This window comes from Macadamia integrifolia, chromosome 12 (genome assembly GCF_013358625.1).
Source record: "Macadamia integrifolia cultivar HAES 741 chromosome 12, SCU_Mint_v3, whole genome shotgun sequence".
NCBI classification, from domain to species: domain Eukaryota; kingdom Viridiplantae; phylum Streptophyta; class Magnoliopsida; order Proteales; family Proteaceae; genus Macadamia; species Macadamia integrifolia.
In genome coordinates this window covers 22090959-22111270 of record NC_056568.1, presented here as the reverse complement: position 1 = coordinate 22111270, position 20312 = coordinate 22090959, and the positions used below count along the sequence as shown (strand labels likewise).

At 42.3% G+C, this 20312-nt stretch overlaps 1 protein-coding gene across 1 annotated transcript in view; it reads left to right on the top strand.

Annotated features, from left to right (window-relative positions):
• The window catches only part of LOC122094802 (protein virilizer homolog), a 79553-nt gene that overhangs the window by 46166 nt on the left and 13075 nt on the right, over window positions 1-20312 (top strand). The window contains exons 14-21 of the mRNA XM_042665400.1: window positions 756-889; window positions 9386-9453; window positions 9531-9747; window positions 10012-10227; window positions 10353-10508; window positions 10590-10643; window positions 10733-10947; window positions 11049-11118. Coding sequence (XP_042521334.1) covers window positions 756-889; window positions 9386-9453; window positions 9531-9747; window positions 10012-10227; window positions 10353-10508; window positions 10590-10643; window positions 10733-10947; window positions 11049-11118 — 1130 coding nt within the window. The remainder of the gene's footprint in view (window positions 1-755; window positions 890-9385; window positions 9454-9530; window positions 9748-10011; window positions 10228-10352; window positions 10509-10589; window positions 10644-10732; window positions 10948-11048; window positions 11119-20312) is intronic.

Below are 20312 nucleotides of genomic sequence, written 5' to 3'. Positions count from 1 at the left end.
ATCATATCCTCTTGGAACCTGCAGGCTAATATTCCACCCTTCCTGAGGGCGCTAGTTCTCCCCCGCCCCCCCGGTTCTTCTTCTCGGGTGCTTTGTGGGTTTTCCCTTTGGTCTTCTTTTGGTTTTTTTGTGTTTTTGTGCTCCCTTTGGGTTGGCTTTCCTTGTTGGTTTAATCCTCCCTCCCCCCTTTTTTCCCTTGTATATTCTTTTCTCTTGGTAATGAATTATTTATTCGTCCAAAAAAAAAAATGTTTAACCATTGACAAGCAAAATCTCCATATGAATGTCTTAATTATGTGAGGCAAAATCCTATTGATTTTTGTCAAAAAGAGCATCTGTACAGGATGCTGTACAAACTGAAGCAGTCGTCAGAGTAGGAGTTTCTACAAAAGAAGAGAAAACCCCTCAAAATTCCTTTCCCATTCCGAATCTCATCCCATGACTGCTGTCCTTGTTTTGCTATTTTCTTTAGTGAAATGTAGCTTTTCAAGCCATAGTTATCAAGGCGACAAGGCGGCGGAGGATGGAAAAAAATTCAAGGCAGCACCAACAAGCCGTCACCTAGGTGACCAAGGCCCCAGTCCAGGCTGAGGCGCCTTGTCGCAACGCCTAGGCATTGCCTTAACTATGTTTCAAGATTGTAACTTTGAAATATCTTATAAATTTTGGGTAGTGAATTCTAATTAAACACTTAACTGTGTTCGGTGTTTCAGATGTTGTCGATGTGGGTACTGAGTTTTGTTTTATTGGAACAGATTACCTTGTAGATGAAGGTGCAGAATGCAATTCTACATCAGATTTACTTTTGGAACGCAGTCGTGAGCAAAGCGTAGTTGATCTTCTGATTCCTTCTCTTGTTTTACTGGTTACACTTCTGCAAAAACTGCAGGTACATGTTACTGGATTTTCAAATTCTCTCTCTAGGTTTTTTATGTTCTTGTCTATTGCGCACCTAATCTGCATTACCCTTTTTCCTTAGCTCTGTTTGTTTCAATGTTAAATGCCTGGACGTAAAATAAAGTGGGTAAAATCTTGTTGTAACCGAAGTTGGTGAAAAATGCTTTTATTTTAGCATTATTTGAATATATTTCCTGAATTTTTTTCTAGGGAATAATGACTAATGACTTGACTATTTTGAGAGGTCAAAACTTTTCAATTTGGTGCAAACTATGATGCCGTTTCAAATCTATCCGGTTACCCTCTCCTCTCTAAAAGATTAATTGTCTTCTTTTCGAGGGGGGGTGATTGGGAACAAAAAGTTTCACTAATATTGGTATAAATGTCTGAGCTTTAAAAACTACGCAGCATGCTTTACAAAATATACAAAGAGTACAGAATGAAGAAGCTAAAAAACATCACTGGAAACGCCAAATTTTCAAGGTAGCATGTTCCACCACTTGCATAGGACCCTGTTGGCTAACTAATGCAGATCAGTTAGGTGGATCTGCCGCTGTTGGACTTATTTAATGATGGGAGGAAGAAGATTCAAATCTGATGTTTAAAATCTTCAAATTTGTTCTGAGATCTAAAGCCAGATTTAATGAAGAATGATTCCGGATTTTATCATCCAAAATTCCATATTAAAATTAAGAAATATCCACCCAGAATTTGAGAGATTGAGGTAACTTGTGGAGAGATAAGAGTAGGGATGTAAATCCTAAGATTTAGGATCAGAAAGTAGCATTCGGTGGAAGGAAATAGAGGGAGAGAGAAATCTGTTGAGCTTGTCCAAATAAGGAGAAGAAATGGAGGATAACACGAGAAAGATAATATCTCCAGATGTGGGGAAGGATAGAGGAAAGAGAGGAAGGAAGAGATAAATATCTCTTACCTGATAGAGAGAGAAGAGCTAGTAGCTAGGACAGTACCAAATCAAACAAAATTAATCCATTGACAACACACTCATGGGGGACCACCATCTATTTATAAAGAAAAGCTTACAGGAAATCTTCTAAATCTAGGACTCTCCCACAGCTATCAACTAACTTTACTGAGTAGTCAAGTATGACAAGAATAGAATAATATTGTTTTAAAACTATAAGGAACCCTAATCAATCTCTACCAGGAGAACCCCAATAACCAACTGTCGACACATCCATGGGACCCACTTAACATATCCTATGGTCATCTAATCTCCACTCTTTGCAGCTGTTAAAAATAAAATTACAAACTACAGAAATACCGTTGCTTACATAATTAATCCTCATGTACATTAAAGCAGATCTGGCCCCTCCATTGGGTATCCCATGACGTTTCCACATCACTAGGACACTAACTCCATATTCTTTGAAAGACATGTTTATCCAACTGAACGATTTGTCCCTTTTCTAGTGGAACTTCTAGCAGCATTAAAATTTCCTCCTGGCTCCTACCGTCTTTCCAGAATCAAATATTTAGTGAATAATAAATTTATTACCAAGGGAAGAGAATGGGGGGATATACAGGCCCCAGAGGGAAAAAGAAAAGGAAAAACAACAGCAAGCAAAGCAGGTAACATGCCCCAAGGGGAAGAAGGAAGGGGGGGTTGCAGAAAGGAGGAGAGACTCCAGGAAGCACCAATGAGCCTGTTACATATAGTCATATAGTCATGTATATTTTTATCAGCAACAAGCCAACAACAATAGATTTTGATTTCATTAATCGAGATATTGTCAGTACAACTGAAGTAATATCATTCCTAGCCAGTCCATCTCTTCACCTCTCAACTCTCCTTCTTGTGCTGTGGGCCCCCCCAGCCATCCTACAAATCCTCCTCCGAATTCCTCCCTTTTGGGCCTGTGTTCTATTAGTCCCTTGGGCCCCTTAATCCAACCCATTCAAACCTCCAACCCGTTAGACTCATTACCTTACCTGACCACCTGCCCCATCACTTCTAACCCCGGCTGCCTGCCCCTACCTGCCCCTTATACCCATCCACTCGTTTACCATCTCCTTCTAATCTGACGAGATCCTCTTCCTTGCCCGTAAACCTCGGTCTCCCTTCTGGCACTCTCCTTGTTAGTCCTCCTTTACTGCTGCCCCTTCCTTGCCGCCACTCTTGGCTCTCTCAACGACCCCCATCCTCCTGCCCTTGGCCCTTCTGGCCCTTGCCTCACTGACGATCCTTCGACGCTCCCCTCCCTTGGAGGTGTCAACTTGGACTTTCCGTCCCTCCTAAGTTTTTCCGGGTCTGCATCGATGCCTCTCCCCTCCTGCCCTGTCTCGATGGTGCTCCCCCTGCCGCCCTCCCTTGGCCTTCTGCTAGGCCGACTCCTCATTGCATCGCTGCTCCTCCCTTTGGCCTTGCGTCTTAGCCTCCCCCTCTTTATTGAAGCCTCAGATGTTGCTGCTCTCACCCCTGTTGCTAATCCCACTACCGTTGCTGATGTCTCTGATGTTGCTGCTCTCCCTCATGCTGTTGAAGCCTCGTACCTTGCTGAAGCCTTTGTGAACGCTTATCTGGCCAATTTGATCATCATGCTGCCTCCGCCCCTATCCTTCACAAAAGTGGTTTGCAAATTTGGATTCCCTCGTCTACTATTGCACCCCCTGCCCCGTCTTGGGGACTTTGCTGGAACTGTTACTGCTACCTCTCCATGTCTCTTGACTGCCACCTTCACTGCTGAGGATGATTCCTCTGCGCACTTTGCTATTGCGTCTACCACCTCGTCGGCTTGTCCCCTTCCCTTGGCTCTACCATCCCCTTACTTGCTGACAACGTGTCAAAAAGCCACCCCAAACCCTCCAAATTTCTCCCCCCAAATCTACCACCATCTCCCACCCCAACCCCCAACCCCGAACCCCGAACCCCGAACCCCGAACTTCCCCTATCCACCTTCCCCCCATTAAAGAATATCACAGGCGAAGGAAAGACCCTTCTTCCCCGGTTCACTTGAGCCTATGAAGCCACCCCCCTCTTCTAAATGATTCCTTGGACCATTTGGAATGTCTGGGGTCTCAACTCCTCGGCAAAGCAATCTGCCATCCGCTCCCACACTATCTCCTCTAAAGCGAATCTTTGTTGCCTATTGGAAACTAGAATTTCTGAGGCCGATGCCTACTTATCCTTGCCTCCATTGCCCCATCCTGGTCCTCCGTTTCAAACTTCTCGCTCCACATCAACGGTCTTATCTGGGTCCTTTGGATCCCGGCCATGATCAATGTATCCGCCCTCTCCTCCTCCCAATCCATTCATCTTTCCTTCTCTGATCCCTCCGGAGCAAATTTCTGCTTCCTTCTTGTCATTTATGCCCTCAACCGCTACTTTGACAGGTCTGACCTTCGCTCCTTCGCTCCTTCGCCTCCCAATCCGGATCCCCCTTGGGCTCTGGGTGGGGATTTCAATGTCGTCAGAAAATGCTCTGGAAAGCATGGAGGGTCCCCAATACCCTAATGTAGTGAATCCTTTTAATTATTGCATTAAGGACATCGATATCGCTGACCTCTGCTATTCTTACGCTAAATTCACTTGGCACAACCACAGAGCTGATTCTGATAGGATTTCCTGCAAACTTGATAGAGTTCCTGCAAATGAATCCTGGATGACCTCCTTTCCCTCCTCCTTTGCTACCTTTGATCTCCCTTATATTTTTGACCATTCCCCAATCTCCCCCTATGTGTTTCCTTCCTCCTCTTTTGGTCCCAAACCTTTCAAACTCTTTTATATGTGGACCCTCCATCAAGATTTCCTTCCCATTGTTCGGGAGGCCTGGAATATTCCTGTCCAGGCCCACTCCACCCCTTTGGTTACCTTTTTCTAGAAAGCTCAGGAATGTCAAAGTTGCCCTGAAATCCTAGAATTCCTCCACCTTCAGTGGCATATCTGGCCGTGCGTCCTCTTGCAAGGCCAGACTTCAGGGAACCCAATCCCTCCTTCAAAATGATCTTCTCAATGCTTCACTCATAGTAGTCATGGCGTCGCCAAGGCGGCGATTTGGTGTCCTGACTGAAAAAGAAGTTCATGGCAGTACTACGATTTACGTGACTCACAAATGGCGGTCGCCATTGGCTGATAGGCTTGTCCATGGCACCGCCATGGACGCCAGGTCACTATTGATTCACTAGGCGGTCGATTTTTTGTAAAATGCAGGGTGATTTTGATAGGGCTATGTTGATTTTTGATGATTTGATGTTGCTTAATGTTGGTTTTATATGTTATAGGGTATATATTGTAGGCTTATAGCATGCTAAATAACTTTATAAAATAAGAGAAATAAAAAAATAGCATACTAAGTAACTTTAGAAAATAGGGAAAAGAAGAAATGACACATGGGCAATTTGACCGGCATGGCAACGCCATAACGGACGATTCATTGCCAAATCGATTAGCCACCCCTCCACCGCCTTGGATCGATTTGATGCCATGAGAACTATGGCTTCACTTGTTGAAGAGAGAAGATTTTTTCTAGTGAGCTCTCTTCTCTTCTGGCTCAAAAGGAATCCTTCCTTCAAAAAACTAGAATCAAATGGCTTGAGCTGGGCGATTCCAACTCTTCTTGCTTCCACTGTTCCTTCAAAGCTAGAGCTAATGCGAATTCCGTTCCTTTGCTCTCTTCCTCCAACAGGTCTATTTTGCGTCACTCGGAGGAAATTAAATCTGAGGCTGCCTCCTACTTTGCTAACCTTCTCTAACCTAGTCCTCCCTCCTCTTCCCACATTTTCCTCCCCATTGACCTACTCAACAAATTCATCCCTGACCTTCTTCCCTCCCTCTACTCCATCCCCTTTGACGACCTCTCCTATAAAGCCAACAAGGCTTCCAGCCCTGACAACTTCAGTATGAGATTCTTCTCCTCCTGTTGGGACATCATTAGGGCTGATCTGGTGAAAGTCATCCATAGCTTCTTTCACAACCCCTCTCAGATAAGAGCTGTTAACCACACTTCTCTTTGCCTCATCCCCAAGATTGAGGGGGATTCTTGATGACGGATTGCCGTTCCATCTCCCTTTGCAACCTCCTCTATAAGTTCTTTGCAAAGGTCTTTGCCAATGGATCCAGTCTATGGTGGACTCTCTTGTCAACCAAACCAATCCGCTATCATTGCTAGTCGGAACATCACTGACAACATCATCCTATTTCATGAGATGGTCTGTGGCTTTGAAAGAATATCTCACCCTCTAGCTGCCCTCCTCTAGATTGATCCACTAAGTTTTGACTCCATCTGCCGGGAGTTCATCTTTAAGGTCCTCCTCCAAATGTCGTTTCCCCCAAACTTCGTCCATTGGATACATGCTTGTATCTCCACTCCCCAGTTCTCAGTCCTGGTCAATGGTACCCCTGCTGGATACTTCCCCTCCACGGTTGGTATTAGTCTATTAGGCAAGGCTGCCCCCTCTCTCCCCTCCTCTTCGTCCTTGCCCTCGAGGTCCTTTCCAGATCTATTCAGTCCTCCACAGACCTCCATCACATCTCCTCCATTCCCAAATGCATATCCATCGGTCTTACTCATCTTGCTTTTGTCGACGATCTTATGATCTTCTCTAAAGCTGATACTCAGTCTATTTCCTCCATCATGGCCTCCCTTAACCTCTTCGAATCCCTCTTTGGTCTCCGCATAAACCTCCTTAAGTCCCGTCTCTTCCTAGCTGGTGTCCCAAACCCAGTAAAGGACTCCCTTCTTCATCTCACATGGTTTTCCCTTGGATCCCTCCTTGTCACCTTGGCCTCCCTCTCATCTCCTTTCGGCTCTCCTCCCACCCTTGCACCCCTATGCTTGATATCATGAAGAAGAAGCTCCAGCTTTGGAAGGGCAAGCTCCTCTCCTATGTGGGTCACCTTGTGCTTGCCAGATCAATGCTCCAATCTATGTACCTCTATTGGTCTGGCATCTTCTCCCTTCCTGCCTCCACCACCAAGGCTATTGAATCTATCACTGTGCCTTCCTTTGGGAAGGAATTGATCAAGTAAAATTCCTCCATCCGACCAGTTGGGCCGACGTTTGCGTCCCCAAATCTAAAGGAGGTTTGGTCTTCGAAGAGTTAAGGACAACATTATGGCGGGCATCCTAAAGCTCATCTGCAAGATTGCCTCAAAGCACAACAGCATATGGATTTCTTGGGTGTACTCCACTCTCCTCAAGTATGACTACATATGGTTTGTCCCTCTCCCTCTGATGCCTCTTAGATCTGGAGAAAGATTTTAGCCCTTAGGCCCATTACCATTTATGCTATCTCCTCCTCCATTGGGAATGGGTCCTCCACCTTCTTGTGGCTTGACAATTGGCACCCTTTGGGTGTTCTTCACTCTTATGCATAGTTGTCAAGGCGTCGCCAAGGCGACGACTTGGCATCTAGGCGGTTTGCCTGGGGCCTAGGCGACTGTCACCTTATTCCCCCTTCCCAAATGCAAAGCCCTTAAGTTCACCCTCCTTGCCTTCGTTGACGATCTGATGATCTTCTCCAAGGCTGTCTTTCCATCCACTCCATGCTTTCCTCCCTCCATCTCTTCGAAGGTTTATCTGGACTCCGCATCAACCTTCTAGAATCCCACATTTTCCTAGGTGGGGGTCTTTGATGCTGAAAAAACATCTCTCCTCGGTATTACTGGTTTCTCCTTGGGCTCTCTCCTAGTCATATAACTTGGCCTCCCCCTCATTGTTGCTAGAGTCACTACCCACCATTGCACCCCTATGTTCGATCGCTTCTATAGAAGTGTCCAATGTTGGAAAGGTAATCTTCTTTCCTATGCAGCTGGCTGTAGCTCATCACATCACTCATCAGATTTATGATCCAATCCTGCTACATCCACTAGTCCGGTACCTTTAAGATTCCCCAATCCACATTCAAACATGTTGAATCCCTTTTGTGCATTTTCCTTCGGAAAGGTGTTGATTCAGCTTGGTTCCTCCATCCCAATAGACGGTCTTCTGTTTGCCTTTCTAAGCTTGCAGGCCTTGCGTTGCGCAGAATCCGAGATGTCAACTCTGTAGCACCCTTAAGCTCATTTGGAAGTTGGTTTCCAAGCATAATAGTATTTGGGTTTCTCAGGTCTACTCTACCCTTGGTCCTTCTGCACAGACTCTCTCTGAATTGTATCCCCTCATCCCGATCATAGTTATTAGAGCGGAAAGGCAATCGAGGCATTGGAGGGTCTTCTGAAGCGCTTTGGCCATAGGGCACGCATAGGAGTCGCCTTATCGAATAAAGCGTTCTAGTGTTATTTTTATTTTTATTTTTTATGAAACCATTTTATTTGGTACACATCATATTAAAAATTTTATAATTCTGCTTATATGCTGAATAAGGTTAAAGATTCATACCAATGCAAGATATTCATTAGAAAAACAAATCAATAAAGTGAATAGACTAACTAATATCATCTTCATCATAGCATATAAAGCGCATGACTGCCTTAGCCTACCCATACCGCCTTAATGTAAGGCGCCGCCTTAATAACTATGATCTCAATGCTTACTAGGTTTGGCGTAATATTCTCTACTTTCATCACTACTCTCAGAGCCCATTGCGGATGGTATATCCACCTCCCTTTGGCTGGATAACTAGCATCCCTCTTGTGTTTTGTTCAACCTCATGGGTGCTAGATCTAGCTGCTGCTCATATTGGACAAATTTGCTTTTGTTGCCTCTATCATCTCTAATGAGACATGGTCCTCCCTTACTCCCCTCTCTACTTCCCAACCCTCTTGGTAATGGTGACAGAGTCATCTGGTCTCCCGTGCCTTCAGGCATCTTTAGTTCCTCCTCTCCTTGGGACTTTGTTTGTTCTCACAATCCGCTCAACCTATTACGAAAGATTGTTTGGTTCAAAGGCCAAATCTCTCGTCATAGCTTCATTGCCTGGAAGCCCTCTCCAACTCCCTCCCCACCCAATTCTTCCCCTCACCTGCTGGCTTTGCTCGAATGAGACAGAAGACCCTGGGAAACTTTTCTTAAGCGGCCCAATCTCTTCATTTGTTTGGAACCAAGTCCTCAGAAACTGCCGGCCTGGTAGTAGAAGAATATTGCCCTTCCACAGGGAATGATTTTGGATTGATATGACTTTTGCTGGATCTTTTATTTGTACCATTGCGGGTAATCTTGCCATCTGTGCCGCTGTCAATCACATTTGAATGGAACGTAATCTTCAAAGATGGACTTCCTATTTCTGCTCTTTCGACATGATTTTGAATGCCATCTACTTTGTGATGTCAGTTCCAAGCTTCACTCTCTTCCACATTGGCCGGTTCGGGATTCTCCTATGAACAGGCTCATAGTTGCCTCTTGGAGCTCCCCCCTCCCTTTTAATGGGGCTCCATCCCCTTTCTCTTTGAGGTTTTTATTTTTCTTTCCCCCTCGGGGAGTGCATATTCCTTCTTCTTTCTTCCTCATGGTAATGAATTTATTATTCACCCAAAAAAAGAATATTTGAGCACATTTTTTATTAGACTGAAGTTTTATTCTGTGTATAGGATACTAAGGAGCTGCATCGGAATACAAAGCTACTCAATGCTCTTTTGCGATTGCATCGAGAAGTAAGGTAACATAAAATCTTCTGGTCTTTCTTAAAGTAGCTTTGTGTTTATTATGTAATTGGTTTGATTGTTGTGATTGCAGTCCCAAGTTAGCTGCTTGTGCTGCTGATTTATCATGTCCATATCCTGGTTCTGCTGTTGGTTTAGGAGCTGTCTGTCATCTTATTGTGTCAGCACTTGCCTGCTGGCCGGTATATGGTTGGACTCCTGGCCTATTTCATTGCCTCCTTGATAGTGTTCAAGCCACTTCCTCTCTAGCTTTGGGCCCAAAGGAAGCCTGCAGCTTGCTATGCATTCTGGTACTGCATTTTTTTTTTTTTCCGGTTTTGTGTTGTTTTCAACAATGCCAACTTAAGCTTACTGTCTCTATTCTAAGACTTGTATTGTGATAGATGACTGGTGAGTTTGTCTCATCTGTTTCAGTATTAAGTAACATTTAACTTTTGAGTTGAATCATTGAAGTTATGTTTAATCACATTACGTTGGTGTTTCTGAATTTAGTCAAACTTAATTACGTGACTCATTTTCTTCTCTCTCCCTCCCCACCCTGGATGTATTGCTAGAGTGATCTATTTCCAGAAGAAGCTATCTGGATTTGGAAGAATGGAATACCCTCATTGAGTGCGATTAGAACACTGGCAGTTGGGACAATATTAGGGCCTGAAAAGGAAAGACAAATCGATTGGTACTTACAGCCTGGGAACCTTGAAACACTACTTAACCGATTGATGCCACTGCTTGACAAAATTGGCCAGATTATTCTACATTTTTCCTTTACTGTAAGGAGCTTTTTTTCCAACATGTTCCGTTTCTCCTTTAATCACATGATTATGGGGTTCTTAACTTTCTAATTCATTTCTTTGCATGTATTTTTTGTTTCCATTGATATATTCTCATTCACCAGACGTTGGTGGTCATACAAGACATGCTTCGAGTTTTTATAATCCGCATTGCTTGCCAAAGGGCTGACAGTGCTCTTGTTCTTCTGAGACCCCTTATTTTATGGATACAAGATCATATTTCTGAATCATCTCCTGCGTCTGACATGGACATTTTCAAGGTAATACTTGCTGTTGATGCCACTGCTACTTAACATTATTCAGTTCGGGTTACTTAACGTTACTTGTCCTTCTCTGGCCAGGTCTACAGATTACTTGATTTTCTTGCTAGCTTACTTGAGCATCCACAAGCCAAGGTTTTTATATAACTGTGCCTAATTTTATATTGAAGCCAGCATCCATTATTTTTTTTTCCCCTTACCATCTCTTTCTTCTTCTTCTTCAGACATTGCTGTTAAAACTAGGTATTGTTAGGATATTGATAACGGCACTTGAGAGGAGCTTTGATACATTGGGTTCGGATAAAAAGCTGTTCTCAGAAGGTAGAATTACCACTAAAAGTGGATCCACTCTGCATAGTTGGTGCCTTCCGGTGTTCAAATCCTTTGCACTGATTCTTGATTCTCGAGCATTTCAAAGCCCCTCGGGAGCACATGACAAGTGTGTAAATGATGAAGACATTCCAAATTTATTTTCTTCTGCTGTTGATGGAGAAGTTCTTTAGTTGTGTTAAGTCTGAAACATAATGGTGCTTGTCGCAGGATCAGCCTACAGAGAATGAGCACTGAAGAGTGTTCCTTAATTTTGCTCCAAGTGCTTAAGTTCTGTCAGGTAAATTTTGTTTCTGTCCCTAAATTGCTTGACTGTTTTCTGTAGTAAGCATCTTTACATTGGATCTATCATTGTGCTTTTCCCCCTTTTGCAAGCATTCTTTTGTAATATATAATATTTTACTTTGAAGTGTTTTTTCCCCCTTGCCATTCATACATTTAAATAAGTTGCCTTCGTGGATTTTGTGACAATATCAAAGCACTAAGAACAGAAACAATAAATAAGAAGAAAGGAGAGAAGAAAAAGAGAAGTCGAGAGAAGTTAGAGAACTGCCCACGGTTGAGTTATTGTCAACAGAACAACCAAACCGTGGGCTTTATATAATGACGCATAAGTAACGACTTAAGTCATTAACAATAGAAGTTCCTATAATACCCCGACTAACTATGATAACTATAAACAAAAGAAGCTCATGCTAATTACATAAACTGTGACTAAGAAACTTAATGCTCCCCCTCTAGCTGGAGCATAGACATTACCCATGCCCAGTAGGAAAACATTCTGAAACAGGCCTTTGGTGAACAAATCCTCGAGGTGGTTACGAGAATTGACAAACAGAGAGTGAAGATCAAATTCTTCATTACTGCATCCTGAACAAAATGACAATCTACTTCGATATGTTTTCACCTCATGAAAAAATGGATTGTTGGCGAAGTTAAATGGCCTCTTGGTTATCGCAAAACATTACCATTGGCTTGTCGGTTGAACAACCAAGCTCCTGAACATAGGAGCGAATCCACATTCACTCAGCTGCATTGTGAGCCATAGCTCAATACTTAGTTTGAACACTCAAACAGGCCATAGTAGTTTGTTTCTTACTCCTCCATATAACAATATTACCTACAAAGAAGGTACAAGAACCTGTAATTGCACCAGATGAAGTAAGAAACCGACCTGAAACCAGCCTCCAGCCCTCATGACCGATCCCCCTTCGGTGGCCCCTGCCACCATTGGCACTCATCCTTCTACCACTCCCTACCATACTTATCAAGGAGGAAAGGAGACCAAGGCGTTTGAGGGTCTTGCTAAGCACTTTGACGATACGGCAGGCATAAGGTGTTGCCTAGGCAAATAAAACGTTCTAGTGCTGTTTTTTATTTTTTATTTATAAATTTGTTTAATATTTTTAATATGTAACCATTTTATTTGGCATCGGATGTATGGTGGTGGTGTTGTTTCAACCATTTTATTTGGCATCGGATGTATGGTGGTGGTGTTGTTTCAACCATTTTATTTGGCACAAATAGTTGGAAGTTGAGAAGAGTAAGATTAGAGGCCAAGGAAAAAGGGAGAAGAGAGGTGGAGAGAAGATGAGAGGAGAAAGAGAGAGATGCGGGCAAAACGTGAATGAGCTCTTGGCTCATCTCACCTATATTAGTTCCAACTAATACTTAAGGAAATTACATATTCCTCCCTAAGGGAGGTGAAAGAGAGGTGAAAGAGAAGTAAAAGAGAATACAAAATAGGACAACTTAACATAAGACAGTTCCTAAAGTACGCCTATTACATATATTCCAACACTCTCTCTCAAGCTGGAGAATAAATGTCATACATTTCCAGCTTGCATAAGAGGGAATTGAACTGGTGAGGAATGAGTCCTTTAGTGAAGATGTCTGTCAACTGATCACTTGTTTCACAAAGAGCATGCAAATGTTGCCAGTGTCAATTTTTTCTTTGATGAAGTGCCGGTCCACTTCAATGTGCTTTGTTCTATCAGGTTGCATTGGATTGTGGGCAATGCTTATAGCTGCTTTATTATCACAGTAGAGATGCATAGGTCCGTCAGTATCATATCCCAACTCCAGAGCTAGCCGTCTCAACCAAATGAGTTCACAAACTCCATGAGCCATTGCCCTCTACTCTTAGCTCTGCACTAGATCTAGCTGCAACAGGTTGTTTCTTGTTCCACCATGTAACCAAATTACCACCCACAGATGTGCAATAGCCGGAAATTGATTGTCTATTAGAGATGGATCCAGCCCAATTAGCATCAGAATAACCTTCTATCCTCAAGTGATTGTTCTGGGCATATAAGAGTCCTTTTCCTAGAGAGGATTTTAAGTTTCTGAGGATGCGGTACACAGCCTCCAAGTGCCAACTCTTGGGAGCATGCATAAATTAGCTCACTACTCCCATTTTGTAAGTGATATCAGGGCGAGTTAGAGACAGATATATCAGCTTTCCCACTAGCTTCTGGTATTTTCCTGCATCAAGAAGAGAAGAACCACAGTCTTCTCCTAACTTGTGTCTGCTCAATTGGAGAACTTACCAGTTTGCACCCTAACATCCCTGTTTCCTTCAATAGGTCTAACACAAATTTCCTTTGGCAAATATTGATTCCCTTCTTAGACCTTAACACTTTAATCCCCAAGAAGTACTTCAGTTGTCTAGGTCTTTAATCACAAATTGTTTGGCCAAGTAGGCTTTTAGCCTAGCTATCTCCTCACTGTCATCTCCAGTCACCACAATATCATCAACATAGACAATCAACACTGTGATGGTACCATTACCTCTTTAGGTAAATAATGTGTGATCTGCTGGACTCTGGGAATACCCATTCTTTAAGATGGCCTGCCTGAACCTCTCAAACCAAGCTTTTGGTAATTGCTTAAAGCCATATAGAGCTTTCTTTAGGAGACACATCTTACTATCAGCTGCTGGAAATTTGAAGCTAGAAGGGGGTGCATATACACTTCCTCCTCTAAGTCACCATGGGGGAAGGTATTCTTCACATCTAACTGATATAAGGGCCAATTTCTGTTTGCCGCCACAGATAAAAGAACTCTTGTAGAGTTATGTTTGGCTACAGGAGCAAAGGTCTCCTAGTAATCAATTTCATAGACCTGACTGTACCCTTTGGCCACCAATCTTGCCTTTTACCTCTCAGTAGCACCGCCTACATCCAACTAAAACTCTTCCCTTGGGGAGATCAACCAGTTTCCAAGTGTTGTTCTTCTCAAGGGCCATCATTTCCTCAGACATGGCTTGCTTCCACTTCGGGTTTATTATAGCCTTAATAACAGTTTTAGGAATGGAAATAGAAGAAAGAGCAGCAGTATAGACAATACCTGTAGGAGAGAGAGCATCATAGGAAACAAACTGGGCTATAGGATACTACAAGCTCTCTTGCCCTTTCGAACAGCAATAGGGAGGTCTAACTCAGAAGGAGAAGAAATGTTACCTGACTGAGGAAGATGGAACACATGATGTGGATCCAAAGAGGACTCTTGGCAGGTCTTCTTTGTCCTTCTTGTGTATACAATAACTAGTGCCTTCTCTGTACAAGGCCCACCAGTCTCCACAGTGACATCATCCACCTCTTAATGTTTCCCAATATCAAAAGAGAAAGGAGTAAGAAATGGAATAGCATCAACAACCTTTTCACTTGTATTCCCATTCTCCCCCGAAGAGGATGCTGATGAGGAGCAAAGAAAAGCACAAACTTAAGGAAGGTGACATCTTTGGAAAGAAATCGCCTACGAGAGGAAGGGTGATAACACTTGTTGCCTTTGGTAGTAGAAGAATACCCAAGGCAGAGGCATTTGAGAGCCTTGGGATCAAGTTTGGTGCGGGAGGATTTGTTAACATGCACATAACAAATACAACCAAACACCCGGGGAGGAAGGGAAAAAATAGAAGACTGAGGGGACAAGAGTGCAACGGGGTTTTGGGACCCAAGGATTTTGGTAGGCATGCGATTAATGAAAAATGCAGTAGTAAGGACAGCTTCAGACCAAAAAGTTTTAGGAACATGCATACTAAATAGAAGGCTTCTACCAACTTCTAACAAATGTCGATTTTTCCTCTCAGTTACCCCATTCTGTTGGGGGGGTGTCAACACACGCAAGCTGATGGATAATACCATTGTCAGTGAAAAAATCTTGTAGACCACTATAAATGTACTCTCCCCTTTTATCAAACTGGATAATTTTGGTCCTGGTTTCAAACTGGGTGTGGACCATTTTATAAAGGATTTTGAAGGCATCATAAACCTCACTTTTCTTTTTCATAAGAACGGTCCAAGTGCAACGTGAGAAATCATCAACAAATGAAACAAAGTAACGATGGCCAAATAAAGAGGTAGCAGGATAAGGTCCTGATGTAAGATCGAATCACAAGTGATCCAATCCTAGGTAGGATCTTTACTAAATCCAATATAAACCAAATTCAGGGACAGGAAGAATGAATAAGAAGGGATCACACAATTGCACAAATCCAACCAGGGGAGAGATCACATAAAGAAAGAGGGGGGAGAATCACACATAGCCCTAAGGCTCTCAAACATTAACTCAATTCATCATTCTTCAAATCTGTCTAATTAGAGTACATTAACTCCTATATATATAGAGGGCAGACTAGCAATCATAATATAACTAGGAGCTAGTCTTCAAGTAGGACTAGACAATACCTAATAGGAGTTGAACTCCAAATAGAACTAGGACTAGAACTCCAAGATGGAGTAGGACTATAACTCCAACATGGAGTAGGACTAATTAACTAGTCATTCACTAATAGGGAAACCTAAACTGACTAGGAAACTTAAATAACAAAGGGAATAGACTCATAACAGGACTTTAACTAAAATAATGAATTAAATCCCGTTTTCCTACTTTCTACCCATATTTTAGGCCCATTAAAGTGGCCAATTACAAAGAAAACCTATGGGAACAAAGGCCCAACACATACATAACCCAACCCAATGCTTATTTGCAATAAAATAAGCCCATTAACTGACTTATCTACATCAAGTCCCCAGACATCAGTATGCACAATGTGAAAGGGAACAATAGATTTACTACTATGATAGGGATAAGAAGAACGACAATGCTTAGCAAAAGTACATGGTTCACAATGAAATATATGAGAAGAAGAAAAAGATGTAAATAAATGAAGTAACTGTTTCTTCATAACGACAAAAGAGGGATGTCCCAAACGTTGATGCCAAAGCATCACATAATCTATAGAACTACTATCACTATGACCACATGCATAGGACTGTGGTGTAGTAAAAAAAGATAATTGTGGCTTAAGGTGATAGAGTCCGCTCTCCTCACGTCCACTGCCAATAATCCTCTTCGTCACCAAATCATGAAAAAAATAGTGGGAAGGCAAAAAAGTGATACAACAATTCAAAGATTTAGTGAAAGTACTCACAGACGAAAGGTTCAAGGTAAGGTTAAGGACATGGGGAACCGATTTAAATGAAGTAGAAGAAGTAATGAGAATACTGGCTTTATCGGAAACAGAGGAAAGGGTACTGTCAACCACCCGAATCTTATCCTTACCCAAACAAATGGAGTAAGAATCATAACAGTGAGATGTACCAGTCATGTGGTCAGTGGCCCCAGAGTCAATAACCCATGATGGAGTTGTGGAAGGTTCAGATGAAGTGAATGCATAGCGGAAGCTGAGGCATCCTGTGAAGTAGATGGACTATCAAGCTAAGACATGAACCGGCGGAGTACTGCAATACCATCATTAGAGAAGGAGCTGGTATCAGCATGTGAGGGTCCTTAAGGATTAGTCTTTGTCATAGTAGCATGGGCTGTAGCCCCACCTCGGCGACCACATGTACTAGTAGATCCACCACGTGTACTAGGGTGACCATAAAGCACCCAACACCTGTCGAGTATGTCTTGGTTTCACACAATGATCACACTATCGGGATCTATCCCGGTCATCCTCACGGGATGATACTTTCCCTCAACCGCCTCTACATTCTTTGTGAGCAATGGAAGAAAGAGCAGATTGCTCGAGTGGATGGATGGGGTGACCGTCCCAAAATTTGTATCCGGATTTGCTCATAATCCGAGTTCAACCCTCCTAGTAAGATCACAACTCTCTCCTTTTGAGGGACCTGTAGACCTTGGCTTCATCGTCAGGATTAGACAACTGAAGGTCTCGATAATGATCATACTCTTCCCAAAGCCCTACAACAGTGTTGTAATAGTCAGAGATAGTCTTGCTTCCTTGCTTCATAGAGAGAGCCTTCTGAAGGAGTTGATAGACATTAACAGAGTCACCCACCCTGTCACCGGTCTTAGAGACATTGTCCCGGATATCCTTAACAGTTTCCTTTCGGATAAATCTTCTGCTGATCTCAGTTTCATGGAAAAAAAGGAGCCAAGTCATAACACTGGAATTCGCAGTTTCCTATTTATGATATTCTGGATTAGAGACAACAGGAGCCTTGATAGTCCAATTAATATATCCAATTTTCCCTCGAGTCCTCAAGGATAACTTCACAGAGTGTGACCAGTCTAAGTAATTGGTGCTATCCAACTTGACAAGGGAAATTTGAGTGTTGGGGTTGTCAAAGACAATCTGGCTGAGATGGTACTACTCAACCTAGCTGATGTAGCTTCCAAAGGTTCAGTGAGGTCAGATATGGTGAGTGGATACTCCTAAACAACCATAGTTGGAGATCCAAATCAAGCGGTAACACAATACCCAAATACTGTCTTCTTGGAACCAGAAAAAAAATAGAAAAATCAATTCCACCAGGCAAAAAAAAAAAAAAAAAAACTTGAAACTTGAGATGAAACCAATTTAATCCACTAGTAATTGTAGTACTTCATTCCAATATCACACACATGCATCATAGGATAGGGTACCTTCATAAAAAAATGACCCAAGAACACCCTATAGGTCATTTCAGGCCATAAATGTAGAAAACAGGGTACCAGTGATACTTGGCAGCAAGCATGTATTTGAGTTATGCTCTAACAACATAACTCTTGAGCCCTAGCTTAGGATGGCCAAACAAGGGGCCTTGGGCGACACCTACAAGCCTAGCCCCATCCCCAACGGTCACTTGAGGAGAGAGAAAGAGAAACCCAAGGAGAAGCTGGCGGTAATGCTGGACAGGGACCAAAATCGTGGTTTGAGCTCCAATTGGTCCTTGTAATGCTTCAATCTCCCTCCAAAAGTCTTCAAGATGCTTCTAAAGCTCCATTAGGTCACCTTGTTGAATTTCTTTACATAGTATAGCCTCTGTTGGACCCCTTTATTTTCTAGGGTTCCAAAAGAGACTCAAAGAATGAGAGGAAGAATCCTTAGTTGACTCTCAAACTCCTTACTCTGATACGAAGTTGGAAGTTGAGAAGAGTAAGATTAGAGACCAAGGAGAAAGGGAGAAAGGGAGAAGAGAGGTAGAGAGAAGAGGGAGAGAAGATGAAAAGAGAGAGAGAGATGAGGGCAAAACGTGAATGAGCTCTTGGCTCATCTCACCTATATTAGACTATTAGTTCCAACTAATACTTAAGGAAATTACATATTCCTCCCTAAGGGAGGTGAAAGAGAAATAAAAGAGAATACAAAATAGGACAACATAACATAAGACAGTTCCTAAAGTACCCTTATTACATATATTCCAACACAAATAACGTATTAAGAAGTATATAATTCTACTTATATGCTAAATATAGATTAGAGGTTCATACCAATGCAACACATTCAATAAAAAAAAATCAGTAAAGTGAATAAAAAATCATTAAGCTACATAAACTCATAAAAAATCAATATTAAGCCACATCAAGTCATAAAAAATCAACATTAAGTTACATCAAGTCATAAAAAATCAACATTTAGAGAAATGTTCTTGTTCTCTAATAAGTTTGACTGGTCAAATGATTTTATTTTTACATGAGATTTTTTGTTTTAGGTATCGTACAAGCTAGCTTTCAACAAGTCTAAAATTACTTAAATCTGAGTCGTAATGACAAAGTAATGTTCCAGCCAAAACTTATTTTAAAGTGCGTGAATGTTGTTAAAAATTCACTTCAATAAAAATAATTCAATGGATAACAAAACAAAAGATTATTTACTGGACTTTCGGGTTTTAGCAATGTTTTACTATGATATGATTTATGAAATTTTCAAAATTGAGAAAAACCCCATCATTTGAAAGTTGAAAATCGCCCCAACCAGTAAAAATCCAGTTTTGTTCTTGGAGTGGGGGGTTTACATTTTATCCTTTTGGAATTTGATTTTTAAACTATTTTTATTGGATTCAAATAGGGGTATTTGTTTATTTATGAGTAATATCTTAAGTTAATGAAATGAAACATTTATTTATACGATATTTGACATAAATAATTGCCAAAACAGAAGGCGACATGAAGTGTCCTAACTCCTAAGCCGACAATCACCTAGGCCCCAGGCAAGCTGCCTAGGTGACGCCTTGATAACTATGCTCCTTGCCCAAACCTCTCCACCTAGCCTTCCTAAACCTCCCCATCTTCCTCTCCCACTACCAATGCCTCTCCATCCAACCTTCCCCCATTACCAACGCCTGGAATTCCCTCTTCAACTCTCCCTCTCCATTCCAAAGATGGCCTCAACCTCCATTTTATTACCCCTTCCCTTATTTATTTTAGAAAAGAAGATTCAAATTCATACACAATTTTGTTTAAAATTGCATCTTAAACATAGTTGAAAACTACTAATCTATGGTGTTCAATTACTAGAGAAATACTAGTCAGTTTGAAACAGAACAAAAGACAATAGTGCAAGTAAGTCATGACCCACGAAAAAAAATCTCTGCAGATAAACCTCCTCTCCCCTATCCTCTTTGCTTGACTATAGGACTTCTGGAACCTTGCACGAGCCCCATGACCGCCAAACTTCTTGGCCTCAAACTACATGGGGTTTGCAACTGAGCGTCTGATCATACTTGACGAGGATATCTTTGATCTCCTTCCTCGCTTGCTCGTCCACGTATTTTTGGTGGTAAGCGACCAAGGCCTTAGCGATACTCTCGACGGGTTTTGTAGATCCGAGAAGTGTGACCTCCACCATTGGCTCTGATTCTCATGTTGACACTGGCTTAGCGATGATTCCCAATTGAAAGTATTGGCTTGTAGCTCCCTCCCCCTCGCAGCTCCATTGCTTCTCATGTCTCTCGCCTTGGGACCTCGCACATGTGGGAGCCTCGTGCACCGGGTATGCCCTTTTTTTTTTTTTTTTTTAACCATGTAACTAGGTAAAGAACTAAGAATCAACCACCCAAAGTACAAAGAAGACAGGAACAAAGAGAAGGCAGCGAAGAGGAGATGATGAAAAGAGAACCTGAGCCAGCGACAGATTCAGATTGTGTATCTATTGAAAGGAAAATAACATAAATAGAAGTCTATCCTAAACTGAACTCTTGATGAGGACATCTCTCCCCCCATCCCCCCCGCCCCCCACACCCC